The sequence below is a fragment of the Geospiza fortis genome, unplaced genomic scaffold (genome assembly GCF_000277835.1).
Source record: "Geospiza fortis unplaced genomic scaffold, GeoFor_1.0 scaffold19, whole genome shotgun sequence".
Classification (NCBI taxonomy): domain Eukaryota; kingdom Metazoa; phylum Chordata; class Aves; order Passeriformes; family Thraupidae; genus Geospiza; species Geospiza fortis.
In genome coordinates, this window is record NW_005054465.1 from 1192681 (window position 1) to 1210111 (window position 17431).

At 35.7% G+C, this 17431-nt stretch overlaps 1 protein-coding gene across 1 annotated transcript in view; it reads right to left on the minus strand.

The window, feature by feature from the left end:
- DLG1 (discs large MAGUK scaffold protein 1) overlaps positions 1–17431 on the minus strand; it is a 115597-nt gene that overhangs the window by 35800 nt on the left and 62366 nt on the right. Inside the window, exons 3-10 of the mRNA XM_031062795.1 lie at positions 15315–15368; positions 12804–12854; positions 11722–11846; positions 10459–10628; positions 9783–9919; positions 8202–8346; positions 2264–2390; positions 327–483 (exon numbers count right to left, since the gene is read on the minus strand). Of these exons, the coding sequence (XP_030918655.1) occupies positions 327–483; positions 2264–2390; positions 8202–8346; positions 9783–9919; positions 10459–10628; positions 11722–11846; positions 12804–12854; positions 15315–15368 (966 nt within the window). The remainder of the gene's footprint in view (positions 1–326; positions 484–2263; positions 2391–8201; positions 8347–9782; positions 9920–10458; positions 10629–11721; positions 11847–12803; positions 12855–15314; positions 15369–17431) is intronic.

Consider the following 17431-nt stretch of genomic DNA (forward strand, 5'->3'; position numbering starts at 1 on the left):
AGCCAAGTGTCTCCATCTCATTAGAAGGGTTATTTCTGAAACCTGTATTCTTTCAATTGAGACACATACAGCCCTCAGCTACAAGACCAAGGTAAGTTAATGTCTTCACTGAATGTCTCAAAGAGTGCTATTTTAATCAGGTTATAGAGAAGAAACTGAGGCAGACTAAAGTCCTCAAAGGTAGTTTGGAAGTATATTGGCATCTGTTCCATTATCTCAAATTTAGCTCAGTTAATAACATTTTTTGCATATCATTAATTGGTATTAATATGCAGGGAGGGGGAAACTTTTGTTGCTGTTTAAATAAAAGAAACAAAGAATCCTACAGAAATTATACGATCTCCTTTCCTAAGCTCTCCACTCAGGTCAGCTGGCCCTCCTGCAAGGATGAAAGAGATGAAAATTCCTTCTCCATCTTCTCCCCCAACAATGTTGAAACCAAGACCTGTTGATCCTCGATGCAGGACAACCTTTCTAGGCTCCCTGGAGGAAAAGAAAAAAATATGAAACCTTGGTCACTAGATATGAGTAAAAGTAAAATAAACAATTAGAAAAGCTCCTAGATGCAAAACAAAATCCCCTCCCCTTTGTTAGGTGAACTGAACAAATCTGTAAGTATGTACATATGTATAAATAAATATATAAATAAATTCCTATTATGCTACAATCCTATTCAGCACTAAATGTCATTACTTAATATTTTCCATATTGTTCAAGAAGATCAATATAGGTTGTGACATTTCAGATACGACTGTCAAATTTAGCAAAGCAACTGCAAATTGAAGAAGTTAAACTAAACCAAGTTGTTGCACTTTTTTTCACAGGATCCCCTCCTAACTCGAATGAGAGGAGGAAAGAAAAAATATTGATAAAGCCAGTCAAATTCTAATGCAGAAAGACTCCTTCCAAAAATCTTATTATCTGCTGCTTGATTTAATGCAACCAAAGCATAAATGATCTCAGAAACAGACATTTGTAATAAAGCAGAAAAACTGTGCACTGCATTTCAAGAATCACTAGAGAGCACTAAAGAACAATTAATGGACATTAGGTATTTAGAGGTATTAATTATTAACTTACAGGCTAAAGTAAGAAGCTGCTTTCTTTTCCAAAACAAAAAGTATTATCTAGTCCAATCTTTAAAAGTCGCTCAATTTTTGCACTATTAAATCATCTTAAGGTCAATTTCTTAAATTTCACCTCCATTAACTAGTATATTCATTTTTTCAGAGTGCTATTTAATTACAAATAAATTACATTGTGAAAATCTCTATACATATTGCTCTGGATCACACCAATATATTAACAAAAACAGAACAGAAGAGAAAACAAAAAGATGCAGTATCTTTTAAAATAACACAAAATTTATAAATCTCTTTTTGGGATGGAGAGTGTAATATGAGAAAGTAAGTTAAAGAAAATCTAAACATTTTCTGGATAGGCCTTGCATTTTAGAAGAAATCTAAAAGCTGCCTTTTACATTAATTTTAAAGGAAAGCAATAAAACCATAATGATATCAACAGGACAGAATAATTTTGGCTTATATGTCTACCTAACCCTAAGTTAAAAATCAGTACAAAGACATATCCTACCTTCCACTACACTAAAATCAATTCTCCAGCTTATTATGCCACTTAGGTTCCAATCCTGGGTGGACCCTGCCTCAGAATCTGAGTGACATTAGCCATATCAGATGATGGTGTGACACAGAATTCAGCAACAGCACACTGAAAGTGCAGTGTAACATCCCTATACTTGCAGAACAGAAGGGCAACAAAATTACAAGAGCTTCCCTTTATCATCAATGATGAACAAAAGATTAATGCAATCTACTGAATCAGTGAAGGAATGAAAGGTCTCTTAATGGGAAAGGATTAAGAGCTCTCCAGCCCTTCTGGATTTAGAATCCATCAAAACAAACCCTTGTCTGTGGGGGCAGGGAGGACCCAAACACTGCTTGCTTTAAAATAAGAAAATCTCTGGTCTGCTCATATTACCATCCTAAAAATCTCTGTCAATGCATGCAACATTTCCAGGGCTTTCTGCTTTTAATGCTATTCTTGGACCAATAAATAAAGAGTGTGTGTGTGTGTATATATACATGTAAATATACATAGTCTTATCCTTACAACAATGTTTACAAGAGTTAAAAAACTAACATCTATTCCTCGAAATAAAATATAGCATTCCCTAGTATTTTGCCCACTATCACATTTTGGAGCTGCCCTGGTTAATCAATCTGACACTTTGGTTGTTTATTACCTGGTGATCTCATCATCTCCAAGCATTCCCTTGGGAACTGGTGAGTATCTCCCTGGGGATGCTGGGGGCAGGGACTGTCCCAGGTAGGCAGATGGGCTGATATGGTTATCCACTGGCTGAGAATAAGCTTCACAGAGGGGGAAGGAAAACAAGAAAAGACATAAGGATAATACAAAAAAAAAGAGCTGGAGGAAATGAAACAAAGAAGTGACCTCTTTTAAAAACAAACCATAGCAGTTGAAATGATATATTATAAATATCATAGTTCTAAAATAGCGTGTTAAATCTATACATTGCTCAGTCTCCTCACTAAATCAGTAAGCAAATTTTTCAGTTTCATTGTCTCTCAAATAAAACTTTTTTAAAAACAATTACTGTGGATAGTTGAAGCCCATGGGAACAGTCTGGAGATTTATCTGTTTTAAAGCTGTCTTTAACTTGACTGAAGCAAAGTTTTAACTGAACCACAACACGCATACCAGAAGAAATTTAGCATCTTAATGATTACAATTGATGGAAAATCTTCTACAACACCAGGAGAATTGTTCCAATAAATAATTAAGAAGGTGCATGATATTTCCAAGCTAGGCACATCAATTTTAAGTGCTCATTAAGGCACAAGCATACCCACTGTTTGCTATTACAAAGAATGTTCTACAAGTGGAAATGGCTTTTTCCTGGCGTACGTGCTTCAAACTTTGGGGCTTAAACATGAAGGGTGGGGATTCTTCACAGATTCAGTATTATTAAAGCTGCCAGACTCTTTGCCCTTACTTGCTGCATCTGATGGAGTAGCTGACCTTTGAGGATTTATACTAAGCCCAAAGCTCTTTAACTGAACATACATGACACAGACTGATGAAGCAATCTGCACATTCTCCGTTTGTTTTTTCCTTGTTAAGCCATTCTCAAAAAGTTTGGATCATATACAAACTTATCAAAAGTAGTCTTGATATATACATATATATTATATATTTGCTAATTATATAATATTATATATTTATGTATACACATATATATTTCAAACCACCCAGTCTGGGCTTGATTGTGCCTGTATTGTTCTAGATTCCTAGTAAACCTGTGTGCAGTAAATTGTTCACAGGGCATCATATGCATCAGGACAACACTGTCAACATATCAGCAAGCATTAAAATCCACTATTAACAGCTTCAGCAGTTCAAAAGCACACCCATTTTGCTTAAAAAAACCCCACACAAATACAGTTGTTTTGTTTTTTCTCAAAAAATTTTAAAGCTAAAGCACAAAAATTTTAATGCAAAACATTATGAGCTCTTTTCCAACTACAGGAAAATGGGTGTTGATTAAAAAACCTGAACAACTGTTGCACAATATAGCAGCTCTGTACATTCTGTTCCTGCACTAAATTATCTCATTCCACAAAATGAATTTGAAATTGCTTTTAACAAGCCAATGGTAGTCATAATGATGCATATTTTATAGGAAAATATTACATACAAATTCTATATTCATTGACTTACAGTACTTCTCATTTGATTGTTTTTCAGGTTCTTGCAGATTTTAACTGCACTGTGTTCAGAAACATACACACCACCTATTACATGTCCTTATTTTTTAAATTTTTTCTCCTTTCACCCTATGACTAAAAGTCAGCTATTGATCAATATAACAGTTTATTATTTCAGACCTGTGGACAGTTCTACAATAGCACTGGGGGTGCATCCTTCCTAAAGTTTTAAATGTGCTACTTGCTTGGAACAGTCTGGTCCTTTCTCAGTGGTGCTCTCAGTGCTATGAAAGCAAAGCTATAAAGGCACAGAGAGGCTGCTCTCTGTGGAGCTCCTGCACTAAACCATGCCTGCACCTCACTTGAAACTGCTTCAGATGGAAATTATAGCAAGCATATTCATGAGGAACATGACAGAAATAAAAGGCAAGCCATCACTTTTTGAATCCTAAATGAGGTCTAAACTTCTATTTCCAGGTAAATATTATTTCTGATGGAACTGATAAAGGAGCTGTCTTTTGGATGAACAGAAAACTGCATGCATGAAACCAACTTGCTTTGACAGAAAAAGTCAGACTTAAGAAGAAATTCCAGTTACAAATCCACCCTCTCATTTACATAAGACAGTTATAGACAAAAAGAAAAAATGGACGATTTCTTATTATTTTCCTATTACCTGCAAACTGAGGATACCAACCTCAAGTATAATTTCTAAAATGGGCAATAAAATTTAAACTTTATTGTCTTTTGCTGTTATTACATATTCTTCTCTTCCTGTACTTAGGCCATTTAAGAAATGATAAGGCATCCATGTCTAGTGAAGAAACTGATTATTCCCTGCCTTCCAATATTTTATTTCTCAATGCAGGGTGGAAATACTGTACCAGCACACAAAAGCACAAAAATACTTTGACATTAATTAGGAGTCAAAAATGCATCATTGATAATGTCTTCAAAGGAGACCTGTATGGAAGCAGTCCTCTCTCTCAAAAAACCATAACCACTTTCAAATTCTGAATTTGGACTTTTGAATTAACTGCAAAGTCCACAGAAGTGAGCACAGTGGGCAATCTATGGCATGTTCTGCACAGTACCAAGTACTGTGCACTGTGCTTTTAGAGATTTCTGTTAAAATGAGAATTTAAAAAGAAAACAAAACAAGCAACAAACCAACAAAACAAACAAGAAACACCCCAGAAATAAAATAAGCAAACAAAAAGCCCTCCCAAGGGGCTGTAAGTGAGCAGTTCACATATAATAGAGTTTCTATCTTAACACCACTTGTAGTAGACATGTTCATAGGGAGCCTATGCACATCTTACTTTTCCTTTGTGGTAGGACTGAACTCCTAAGAACCTGGCTGAAAGGATTCTCATGGACAGAAACAGGAAGGAGGATTGCAAATACATGTCTCAAAGCAGCTGCAGATGAGTAGGTGAGGAAAGAAGCCTGGTAACTGTTTCAACACTGCCTCAATCCAGGTGATCCTAGAAAATACCTCTTTAATATCTGCCATCTGGTAAAGGCACTTCAGATCCCCAGTCTAAAGCTCTTGAGCCCTGTACTACTCTGCTAAATGCAGTATAAAATAACTACATACAGGTGCCACCATTTTTTGGTAAGAGTTCTACCTAACTGAGCAGCTTCTTGCAGAAAGCAGAGGCTTTCTGGTTGCAAAAGCAGAATCAGCCTTTGAGGAGATTGATGTCTCCCTTTGAGATTTCCACTGTAAATGTGCAAATGCTGAGAGGTACTGGAAAAGCTTTTGTTCTGCCCTGTATTAGAAAAATAGCATTTAGCAGCTCAGAAACACACAGTGGTGCTTCATAAGTGAAAGACTGAGGAAAAGACTAAACTGATTTCCTGAAATTAAGTCATTAAACACCTCAGCAAGACCTTCAGGTCTGCTTTGGGTTCAAAATTCCAGCAGTAGGTTCAGTCTCCTCACCAGCTGCAATAACAGTCAGCAGCACTTTGATCAACAGAGACAAAAGCTCATGGACCCTTGAGTAGAAAAGGCTTTCCTGTTGTAAGGAAAAGAAACAGACTGAAGTTTCGTCAAAGAACCCAGCACTTTGCAGAGGAATGTTCTTTGATCTACCAGAAACAGTGAAAAACAGTATCTTCAGATAGGGAACTCAAGGGAACTGTAGCTAAATGAAATAAAACACAGAAAATCTACTCAAAAGTACAGACAGCCCACAAATCTTGTCAAAGGTCATTAAAAGACAAAGAGAGACAAGACGCCTGGAATCTGAGAAAAACTTCCATGACTTTTTTTTCAGAATACTTGAGCTGGAGGAGAAAGGTTCCCAGATGTGGTTGCTGGAGCTTGAGGTACATGACAAGGTCAGGAGACTGGCTTTTCTTCTTTTGTCTTCTCAGTATAAGGACAGAAATACACTTCCCACAAAGGATGGGATACTGGGCTGCGCAGAATGCCAGCATCTCTCAAATCACCCTAAGAAGGAGAGCAAACGGAGAGAAACTCTGGAGGAAGGATGGCAATGGGACAAAAGGAGCCACATGTGTGACCAGGCCATTTATCTCTGGTAATGGATGTGACACCAAGTCACACTTACTGAGAAATTCAGGACTCATGGCAAGATGGCAGAGTACATCCTCATGGCAGTCATGTGGGATTACCCTTGACAGAACCTCCCTGATCTGCCCAGCCACTGGACATGCTGAGAAGGCATTCTTGAAGAAGGCACTCTCTTATGGATCTGTGTTATCATGCACTTGCCTTCAATGAACGGAATCTCCAGTTCATCCACCATCTGAGAGAAATTAATAACTCTGCATGACAAGAGCTCCAACAACCAACAGCCATCTCCGCCTCTGTCATTGATTTATTAGCGCTGGGCAAATTACCAGAAATCAGATCCTTCTCTACCTTCCTCCCCTCAAACTTTCTACAGGTTTTGTCTTTGACCCCACAAAAGATTAAAAAAGTAAATATTCCAATGATTGAGTCAAAGTGCAGTAGTAAGAGATGAGATACTCCAATGATTGTCACATCCCAATCCACAGCAGTGTAACTGCATTACCGCAACATTACCAGGAATATTAGGTAAAAATCAGATTTCTCTTTTCCAAAAAATATGAATTCCAGGGGAAATATATGAAAAGAGCAGTTATATGGAGAGAGAACAGGAAGTCAACTTTCCAAGGAAACAGTAGGAAATATATTGTACAAACTAGATTCAGTAAGGGAAAATGGCTGCTCTATAACCATAAAATATATGAGTCGAAAACTGGGGAAGAATCAGTGGAGGCTGAAAATTAGATATGCCAACAAATGGAGCCTTCCAGAGTACACCTCTAATAACACAGCGGAGATAAAACCTAATTAGCTCCAAATTGTAATTCAATAAGCTTACAAATAGATTTTAAGATACTGTAGCTATTGCCAATAAATGATGGGCTTATAAGGTACTTCAGTCTTGGTTGTGCTGCACTTTAGTTCGTTGTTCTTTACATACTGTTGTCAATTACATCTGTCATTCCCAAAGTGTTCCTTTCTTTCATATGAAGTAGTACCTTAACAGATCAGTGCTACATATCATTGCACATATCTAATAGCAGGAAACAAAGCAATACCTAAAATAAGTCTCCCCTAGAACCATTTCATGTGACAACATGAGGAAAACTGGTCATCCAGAAAAGTCAGTCTATTCAGTCTTGGAAATATGCAGTTATATCATTATCTTCCATTTCACCAGCCACTAAATGGTAATAACCCTCTTAAGTATACTCAACTCAAGTATTTCTTTACATTGTAGTTCAACCCTGAACTTTCTGGATTTGTATGTTTGACTTTGAAAAGACTCTTGTCAGTAGTACCCTTAGGTCAACAAGAAATTCTTGTAACTTCTTTTTAATACAGCATTCACTGGTTTTCCATTCAAATTGTCAAGAATTATGTCAAAACTGAAGTCAGATTTCAAATAAGTTAACATGGAATTTTTTAACACATTCACAGGCAGGCACCAGAGCAAGAACTCCTCCCTGTTCAGTTTATTCAAGTATATGCAAGTTCAAGCAAAACCAGGAAAACAGGAAAAACATCAGAGCATCACCAACCTCTTAAGTTTACAGGACACTGAACACCCTCACAGTGCACTGTTTTCTACTCTTCACACAACAAGAGGATGAGACACTTGTTCTCTCCCCTTTTACTCATCAGCAAGTGATGAGTAACACTGAGTCTCTAGGACTGGGCCATGACAGCCACAAAAACACACCTGGAGCCCTGCTGCTGCTGTCTTTTTAGTATACAAGCTATAGGATATTGTTCTGTATAGTATATAATTTTTCTCATTAATCAACTTATATCAGATTTTTGCATATATTTTTTTAAGCTTGCAACAGTTAAAATACTAAAAATGAAATATATGTTAATATCTTAAAGGGAAAATTAATTAAATCAGAAAGATAAGACAAACTTACAGTTTGTGATGTCAGGAGGGGCATAACTGTCATTCATGAACATGCTGGTGGGTTTTGCAACCTTCAGATAAACAAAGTCAGATGTGTTTTTTAAGGCAGTCACTGCTTCTTCATGAGTAACCTCTTCCAAGCAAACACTGTTGACCTGAAGAGAAAAACAAACATTCTTAACCCAGAAAAATGTACTGCTTTCAAAGGACACTCACTGAAGGCTGTTGGAACACTGGCATTGAGAGTCTTTATTAGGATTCATGTGTCCCAGACATACTTGGTTACATGAAATTATATAAGAGATGCCTTGTTAAGTATGAGGACAAGTATTCCTATCAAAGATTATTATAAACTGTATTGACCACAGCATTGTAAAGAAGGCACACACAACTTTGGGGAGCCAATGGGACAAATAGGACACTCAAAATGTAGTAAGTGTGCACACTTACACAGTGTGTTACTGCAAGCATTCCATAGAGAGAAGTTTCTTCTAATAAGAATAAACCCCACATCAACTTGTCATGACATAATTATGTTCTAGACCTTATAACAGGACAATATATTCTGGCATGATGTCAAAAACTAGGGGTCAGAACTTGAGAAGGTCCCAGAATAACTGATTTACATGCTAAGTAACAAGAACTAGTTCAACTACAAACAGCAACAATTTAAACTATAGTTATTAGAGTGAAACACTAGCACTTCCATTTAAAAAAATCCCTTATTGTGAAAGGGAAGAAGCTTCTGCAGATAATTCCAGGCAACAAAGGAAATAAAGCTTGTACCGCACTGAACCCAAGGGACTAAAGACACTTTCATCATTTAACTTCATGTGTAAGAACAACCAGGCTTTGACAATTGTTAATTGTGGGGGAAGAATTCTATTCCCGGCATCTGTATTCTCTAAGTTTCCTACAAGTTTTCTAAAAGCCTTTTGTTGATATCTTTTTAATAGATTTTAATTCCTACCACTCTTGAAGACTGAGAAGTCATTTTGCAGTATTTGGTAAGTGCAGTACAACTTAAACACAGAGTCAGAAAGTTAAATTTTGCAATGTATGGCTGTGGTTCTCATTTTTCTATCTGGATAAAAAATTTGTGGATTGAATTTCAGGAAGTTGAATTTTTTTTTTTTTTTACTTTGTGCATAGAAAAATTCAACTTTGAAGCTATTTTAAGCTTTTTAAAAAATAACAACGCCATTCAAAATCATTACAATCACTGAAATGCAATATAAGCAGCAGCTTCACTACAGACTGGCTAAAGGCTGGCCAGCCACCAGTACAAGGAGTTCCATTCCATTCTTCTATTTTCAGAAAAGAAACAATCCCATTGTACGTTTGTTCACAATTCTGTCACTCAGACCCCAGAAAAATAATAGCAAGCAGCAGAAATAAACATGCTGATTTATACAGGTTTTGCACGGAACATTGGGCTGAGGCATAGATTTCAGATTTCCTGATGGGATGGTGTTGAATGATGCAGATTTAATTTTATCACTGATTTCCAGGCAGCTTAACCACAAATTGAATCATGCCCCTATTGAGTCTAAAAGTGAATGACCATTAAAAAAATGCAGCTCTTACTTACAGCTAAAAGTTTGTCTCCAATCTGAAGTTTGCCATCTTTATGTGCTGCCCCACCTTCAATGATTTTGGTTACATAAATGCTGTTGTCCCCAGGTATATGCTGATTTCCTACACCACCAGCAATACTGAAACCAAGACCTGCTTGAAGATAAAGGCATTACTCAACAAACCTTTCTTGCAATCATTGGATTTAAATTCTTACATAAATAATAACACTCCTTATATAACACAAATATATATAATCAGGGTCTGGCTGAAGTAATTCTGATGCCTTTTCAAGTGAGCTCCATAATTTTCTTCAAAATAAAGCTCTAGAAAACATGTAACATGCACACAATTCTAAAACCAAAAGCTAGATCATTTACTTCATGCTTTGTGAAGTATGGGCACAGCAGAGCTATAAGCATCACCATGCTATAGTATCTATATATTAATAGCCATGTTGTCCAGTAATTAATTTCCCTAAATTATTTTTAATCTCTCAAACATCCTTACAAGGTAATCCAATTAAGTATTTTAGTCCAATTTCAATGTACTTAAAAATTACTAGGTAACATTTTTATCATTTAAAAGAAAACATCAAAAACTTTTTTATCATTTAAAAGAAAACTTGGCATTCTACAAGAACAGTTTCAATTCTATCCTTATGAAACAGATGCTTTAGATTTCCAACATACCTTTGGGGCCTTTCACAAGTTTGATTTCCACTATTTTTTCTGTGACTGGTTTCCTCCTTTTGACATACAATCGTACAATGGATCCTGCTTCTTTCAGTGCTTCCACGGCTTTGCTGTGTGTCACGTCCCGAACATCCACCTCGTTTACTCGCAGGATACAATCATTGACCCTGCAGACAGCAACAGTCATGCTCAGCTGTTGTGTTACAGCAGAGAGCACACATCAGGAGCCTAATATTGCATCTATAATACACTAACATACATGTTAACACATTAAAATACAGAGATTTATCTCCTAAGTTCTACTCATTCAAGACAATGCTCTAAAATTAATTATTAGTGCTTAAAAATAAATCAAGGATCACTAGAAAATATTTAAGAGGAATATTTAATTCATGGCTGAAGAGGGCACCTTATTATATGTACCTCATTTTGACAGTGTTTTTAACAGTGTTTGAAAAAATTACCTATTGTTTACAGCTATAAAACAGAATTCAAAAAACCAAAACGTAGAAGGCACACAATGCAAACATACTAGTTGTAAGCCATGATATGAACAAGTCAATCTTGCTTTTCACAAGCAGTTTAAGTGCTGGCCTTCCAGTCCATTTAACATGTTGCTGCAGTAGCACTGAGCCCTCATTACACAAAGTGCAATGCCAGGCCCACCTGTCACCGTGTCCTGCCAGATGTACCTCTGACAATGGCCAACAAGCTAGAATGAAGCCTTGAAGTAAGCTCATTAGGACTATAAACCCATAATACAGCAGGTATTTGCACATGAAATGATGGGCCAAGTTCTTGGCAACACAAGAGGAAAAAAACCAGTCCTACAAACAACGTATATGGCTATCTTTGAAAAATTAAGCCACTGAATTATTACCAAGCATAAAAAGGGGTTGTTAATAAACTCAACTACCTTGTGGATCAGAAAATCCACATATGGATAACCAAGAGTTACCCATCCTACCTGTCTCAACTTTTTCTTGAATTAATTACTATGAAACATATGGCATAATAAATTAATATCACAAAATAGAAAAATTTCACTTAATTTTCCTAAATTGCAGATGTTATTCGTTTGGGAGTTGCATATTAATCCACTCAAACATTCTTCATTATTTACAAAATGCTTCCAGAAGGAAAACCCATTTAACATTTAATGCAGGAGGATAAAACTATTAAAAGTAACAGAAAATTTTCTATTCACTTATTAAAATACAGTAACAGCACTTAGTAACCCAAGCCAGAAATCCATCCTACCGTAATCTTCCATCCTGTGCAGCTGCACCCCCGGCTATAATTTTTGTAATGAAAATACTTGCATCATCCCCAATATGTGGGTTGTCTGTACCACCTGCAATGCTAAAGCCAAGTCCCGAATTTCCCTAAAGATAGAGGAGGAAAAAAATTTATTGGGGGAAAAGGTATTCTGGTGTATTTGATACACTATAGAACCAAATCTACATCATTTTCACTGAAAACAAAAATATTTAAAGACAATTTAAGCAGTATGCTACATATATAACTTATTTATATTAAAATAAGTATAATTACAACTTACATACATGTAAGGAGAACATAAGTCATTGTATAACTAAGTGACAGTTCCAGCCCCACAGCTTTCTCACTGAACTTGATAAATTACATAAAATCTTCTATCTCTAAAGTACTAGATATTTCAGATTACTCATACAAATATTTGCTCCTCATGAAATGATTAGTGACATATTATTTTTCCCAGGGAAAAGCCTTTAAATAGCTTATGTCCCACCTCTAATATAGTCCCACAGATGCAGAGATTCAGACTGACATTTTTCTCTTCAAGGATTACTTGCCCTTACCATCAACTGCAAGACCTCTTCACCCTCTCAGTAACCACCAGAACTGCACAGGTATAAAACAATTTCTTTCTGTCTTTTTGTTAACAGTGCACCTCAAGTGAACTGAGCTAGATCTCAACGAAGAAAACCTAACAAAGAAATGCACGTGACAAGGTGTCACTTGTAATCTCAATATAAAACTTAATAGTATATAAGTAAAGAAAAATAGCAATACAGGAGATTAAATCGGAATCTGTGTTGTCTCTACAAGTCTAGGTAGCAACATTAAATGCAGGATGTCTTAGAAGAGATCATTCCCCGATTTTACTCTCAGTCGTCACGGATATTAATAAAACTTTCAATTCCTGCTTAGCAACTGAATGTACTTTTTCTAAATTAGGTTAAATAATCTACCTAAAATAAAAAAAGAAAGAGTAAGATATAGTTTGGATTGCCATTTTTCATATTAAAGTATCCTAAGTTCCATTTCAAACGGAGTACAGAGGACATTTAGCATGTTACCCTTTCAAGAGTAATTTCTTCATACTCGTAATCTGCATCGGTGCCATTGACCTATTAAAAAAAAAGAGAAATCAGACTTACAGAAAATCCTATACTTTACACAACCTACTTTGCTTGGTTGGAAGTTCACTCCCATCAAATCTCAGCTGATTCACAGTAACCACTGGACTTAGAGAGGACATGTGATTCTCACACCACTCTGTATTTATGAATCAGACAATCTTTTTGTACGAGTTTAAAAGGTGCCTGTTCAGAGAGCAGACTGTTCCACACAACTACTATAGGGCACAGGCCCTCTGCTTCTGACTGCCAGAAAGAAAAAAATGCTCTGGAGATCCTCAGATGTTCCTCAGGCTATACAGCAACTTGAAACTGAGAAAAAAGAAAGAGAATGTGGGATAGAGAAGAATCGTAAGGAAGAACAGAGTACAAATTTTCCTCTTATTGTTCCACATTGAGCAGAGAAAAATCAAAGATTGATGCCTTAAATAACCTTCTCATGAGAAATAGGCAAGACCCTTCTAAAGTAATATTTAACAACTCTTTATACTACTATTTATCATGTCACATACATATTAAACTTCAGCAATTTAAAATAGGGACAAAAGAGTAAAAGAGTTTAGAAGAATACTTGATAAAGCTTGATGAAAAACTGAAATCCTAGAAAGAAGCCTTGTCATCCTCTGGTTAGAAAGGATACCCACATTCTTTGCTACCTAGGGAATAAGGAAAGTATCAAATACCAGAAGCAAAAAAAAAAATCAAAACTAACAAAAATCAATTAAATAATAAATTCTCAATCATATTTATATATTCAAGAGTAAGTTTTTTCCAAGATATCTTGGAACTCTAATTCTTTCCTCCACAGTTACCTACAGCAGCTACAGAAAACTCCCTATTCCTAGCCTTTTAGGATGAAATATTTAACAAGGTAAAATATAGCATTTATACTATTACTTTACAAAGGACCTTGTCTACCCTTAAGATATAGAATATCTGGAAAGACTTCTGTAGTCTTAACACACTAAAGATAAAAAACATATATAGAAGAAAGCATTTTAAAATCTGGCCATTTCCTTGTAGAGACTTTAAAAAGGGAATTTAATTCACCCCAAATAAAATTAAGATCAAGCTACTTCCTTCCTCCTATGTTTATTTAACATATTTAAATGCTCCAAAAGCTGGCAATGCTGTGACGTCTACAGGCTGTCTAATATCAAGCTCTTTTATCCCTCACTCCCTAATTATATCTCCCCTGACAATAGAAGCCATATCCATTCCACACATAACAGATTATCATCTTTGCAAAGTACATCAAAAATGATTATGTCCTTAGCAGTTTGTTCAGTGGAAAAGATACAGTGGTTTTAACACATGATATTTCTCTATTAAAAAGGGATGAGGTCCTGACCTTCTGAATCCATGAAACTGGATCTATTGCTACACCAACACAAAAGACGCTACTGTGATCAAGAAGTTTTGATGGTAGCTTAGTCCTTGAGCTATTATCTACAGGAATGACAACATGTGCTGAATGAAGCAGTCATCCAGCATTACAGTACCTGCAAAAGGGTCATGATGATTGATCAGTGTGCAGTGCTCTTTTCTTTTCTTTTTTATTAAATAAATAACAAGGATGATTAATCATTTCCCTATTCATTGCTATTACACAAAACAAAGCTGATCCTAATATATTTAAACAGTCTCTTATTTCCATGTACAAAGGTCTTTAATCCAATTTAAAATATCATCTACATGATGAGCATCATCTACATGGGAGCAAACAAAAACCTCCATCATTTTATCTTCTCCTTTAGCTTAGTTCTGTACTCTCTCTTTTTTTGAAAAATTACCTTTGGATTTATTCATATAACAAACCAAACATTAGCAGAGACAGGAGCAAGAATATATAACATGATAAAAATCACTGACCCAGTCTATATTTTCCAAGTTTTAAAGGGATCTCACACCCACTAAGCTAAGCTTTATTACCAGGGCCTTCCCCTAGATAGAAGACTTTATAAGTAAATGTTGTAATTATGCCTGACCAATGAACAGCTCAGTCTCCACATAACTACACTTATTACCTTAATATTTCAAGCAGAACCAACTCATTTTTATGAACATTTATAGCACTAAAACCTTAAGTATAGCTACTGCATGAAGAAATGTTTTTATGAGAAGTGCAACAGAAATGGCACATTAAATATTAAAGTATCTGCCTGCACAGTTGAAGAAACAGATTGTTCTCTGAATACTGAACCTCCAGGATCTCAGTTGTGTTTTGCACTGCCATACACTGGTACACAGAAAAATTCCCACCTGAAATCTACAACTTTTTTTTTCATGAAACAGCTATTGAAGGAGTTTAAATAACCATCATGAGAGCTGACAAAATTAAGCATCATCAGAGAGATAAAACAGGTCTTCTTAAACAGCAACAACAGGTGTACCCAACTACATTCATAAAACATGATTTAAAGTTAGAATTGAAAGCAAGTGTAGACTTACATATGTTGAAGTCTCCAGAGAATCTGTATTCACCAGCACTGGAGGGGGATTTGCCTTTAAAAATGAAACAAAAAAAAATGTACAGCATAAGAAAATGCACTATTGATGATAATTTTACAGCATTTAACTTGCTGGCTTTCTCAAAGTTCTGTTAAAAGGCAGCCTGACCTTGAGAATCTCAAAATTGACCTTCTAAAACACTTGTTACTATCCTGGACAAATTGGTTCCCTGACATAAACCCACACCATTAGGGAAGTCTGAGATCATATTTAATATCTAAGTTCTGACATTTATTACCTTGTTTTTCAAAAGAAAACCTGAGTCATGCTACCATTTGACATGATGCCAGTTGCCCCAGTACTTGTGGTATGATATGCAGAGATTGTTTTACCACTCAGTATCTCAAAACCAATTTTCAGTGGATTCGATTTCCCTTTCTTCCCATCAGGAGCAGTGAACCACCCCCTTCAAAAACTGCAAAATGGAAACCTGCAGAAATGCAACTTAAGCAAGAAAGGACCTACAGAACTGACTTGCAAAAGCAAACCCACAGCAGACATTCATTTACCCCACAGCAGACATTCATTTACCCCACAGCAGCATGGGCTTCCATCAGAAAATTGTTAAGGATTAACAAGCATAAGCAGTCAGAGATTATTGCCACAGAAAGCTGAAATAATATTAGCATTTTTACAAGCCAGGAACCAGTAGAGTAAGTTTACACTTTTAGTCTCATACACTGAGAATTTTTCTGTGAAAAATGTGGTTTCAACTAAAAGAAAATCCATAGGAACTGATGGCATTTCTCTGAAATGTTTCCAAATAAACAGATTTCCTAATTATCCATCAACTATCTGCCTTTAAAATAGGCAGCATCGAGCCTGCTCTAGGAACATAAGCTAAACAAACAAACAGTGTCCAGATATATAGCAGACTCCAAATACTGTTAATTATTAAGTGGCACTAAACAAAGTTAATCTCCTTATTGCTTTAATTAATCTGAGGGGGGTTTTAACATGTATAAAAATACATTATCTTTAAAATTATGACATTCCCTTTTTTTTAATCTCCTAGGTGTGTGTGTGTGTGTGTAAATAAATTTAGCGATAGTTTAATAGGCTGCAAAAGAAGCCAGTATTAAACTCATGCAAAGGTAAAGTTAAGACCTGCAAAAACATGACAATTGCATTAACCTATTCATATTCTGCATTTTTGTTTCATTACTATGACAGCAACATACTTCTGAAGAATTTATGATTTTTAAAAGCTCCCAAACCTAGGAAGTGATGACTCAGAAGTGCCATTCAAAAGGCTGAGATGAATAATCTCCCATCATTAGACAGGAGCCATCAATCTGTTATCAAGGGTTAGAAATTAAGCCTGTGTGATTTAATAAGTACTAAAATCAGGTGGACCTTACACACGTTAATAGAGCAGACAATTAAAAGTAAGAGGAAACAAAAAGGATGACACATATGACTGTCAATATGCAATCAAAAGCCTTTCTCACCAGCAGTTCTCTCAATAGAGGCACTGGCACATTTCATGCAGTAAAGACATTAAGCACTAGTTATTAATGTCACAATAAAATCTCTGCCAAAACAATACTATCCTTCACAACCATTTTTTGCCGCTAAGTTAAATTTCCTTTTCTGCTTCGTATTCAAGTGCAGGTTCTATTAAAATAAGAGTAAATTAAAATTAAGATCCTGTACTAAAAATTGTTAAGGTTACAATAAATATAGCCCTATGTTTTAATAAAAACATATGTTTTTATTGTTTTGCTCAGAAGAAAACAAGGTTTAATTGCTCAGTCACGTTCTTTTCACTCCATTTTGGAATGTATTTTTATTTAATATTAGGATTCTGTAACATCCAATTATATTCAACATACACAGTGCCAGTGAAAGCTGGTTCCCCACGATTTTTATTTTTGAGGCAGACAAGTATTCTTATTTTCATGTTAAAAAAAAAAGACAACTAAAAGCAAAGTTGCTGTTAGTAGGTGAGCTTTGGTAAACAGTATGTTTGAGATTCAAATCAGCCAACTAATGTAAAACCCCTTCTGTAAGTTAAATGAGTGTTCCTAACACTCCTATATTTATCCAAACTTTCC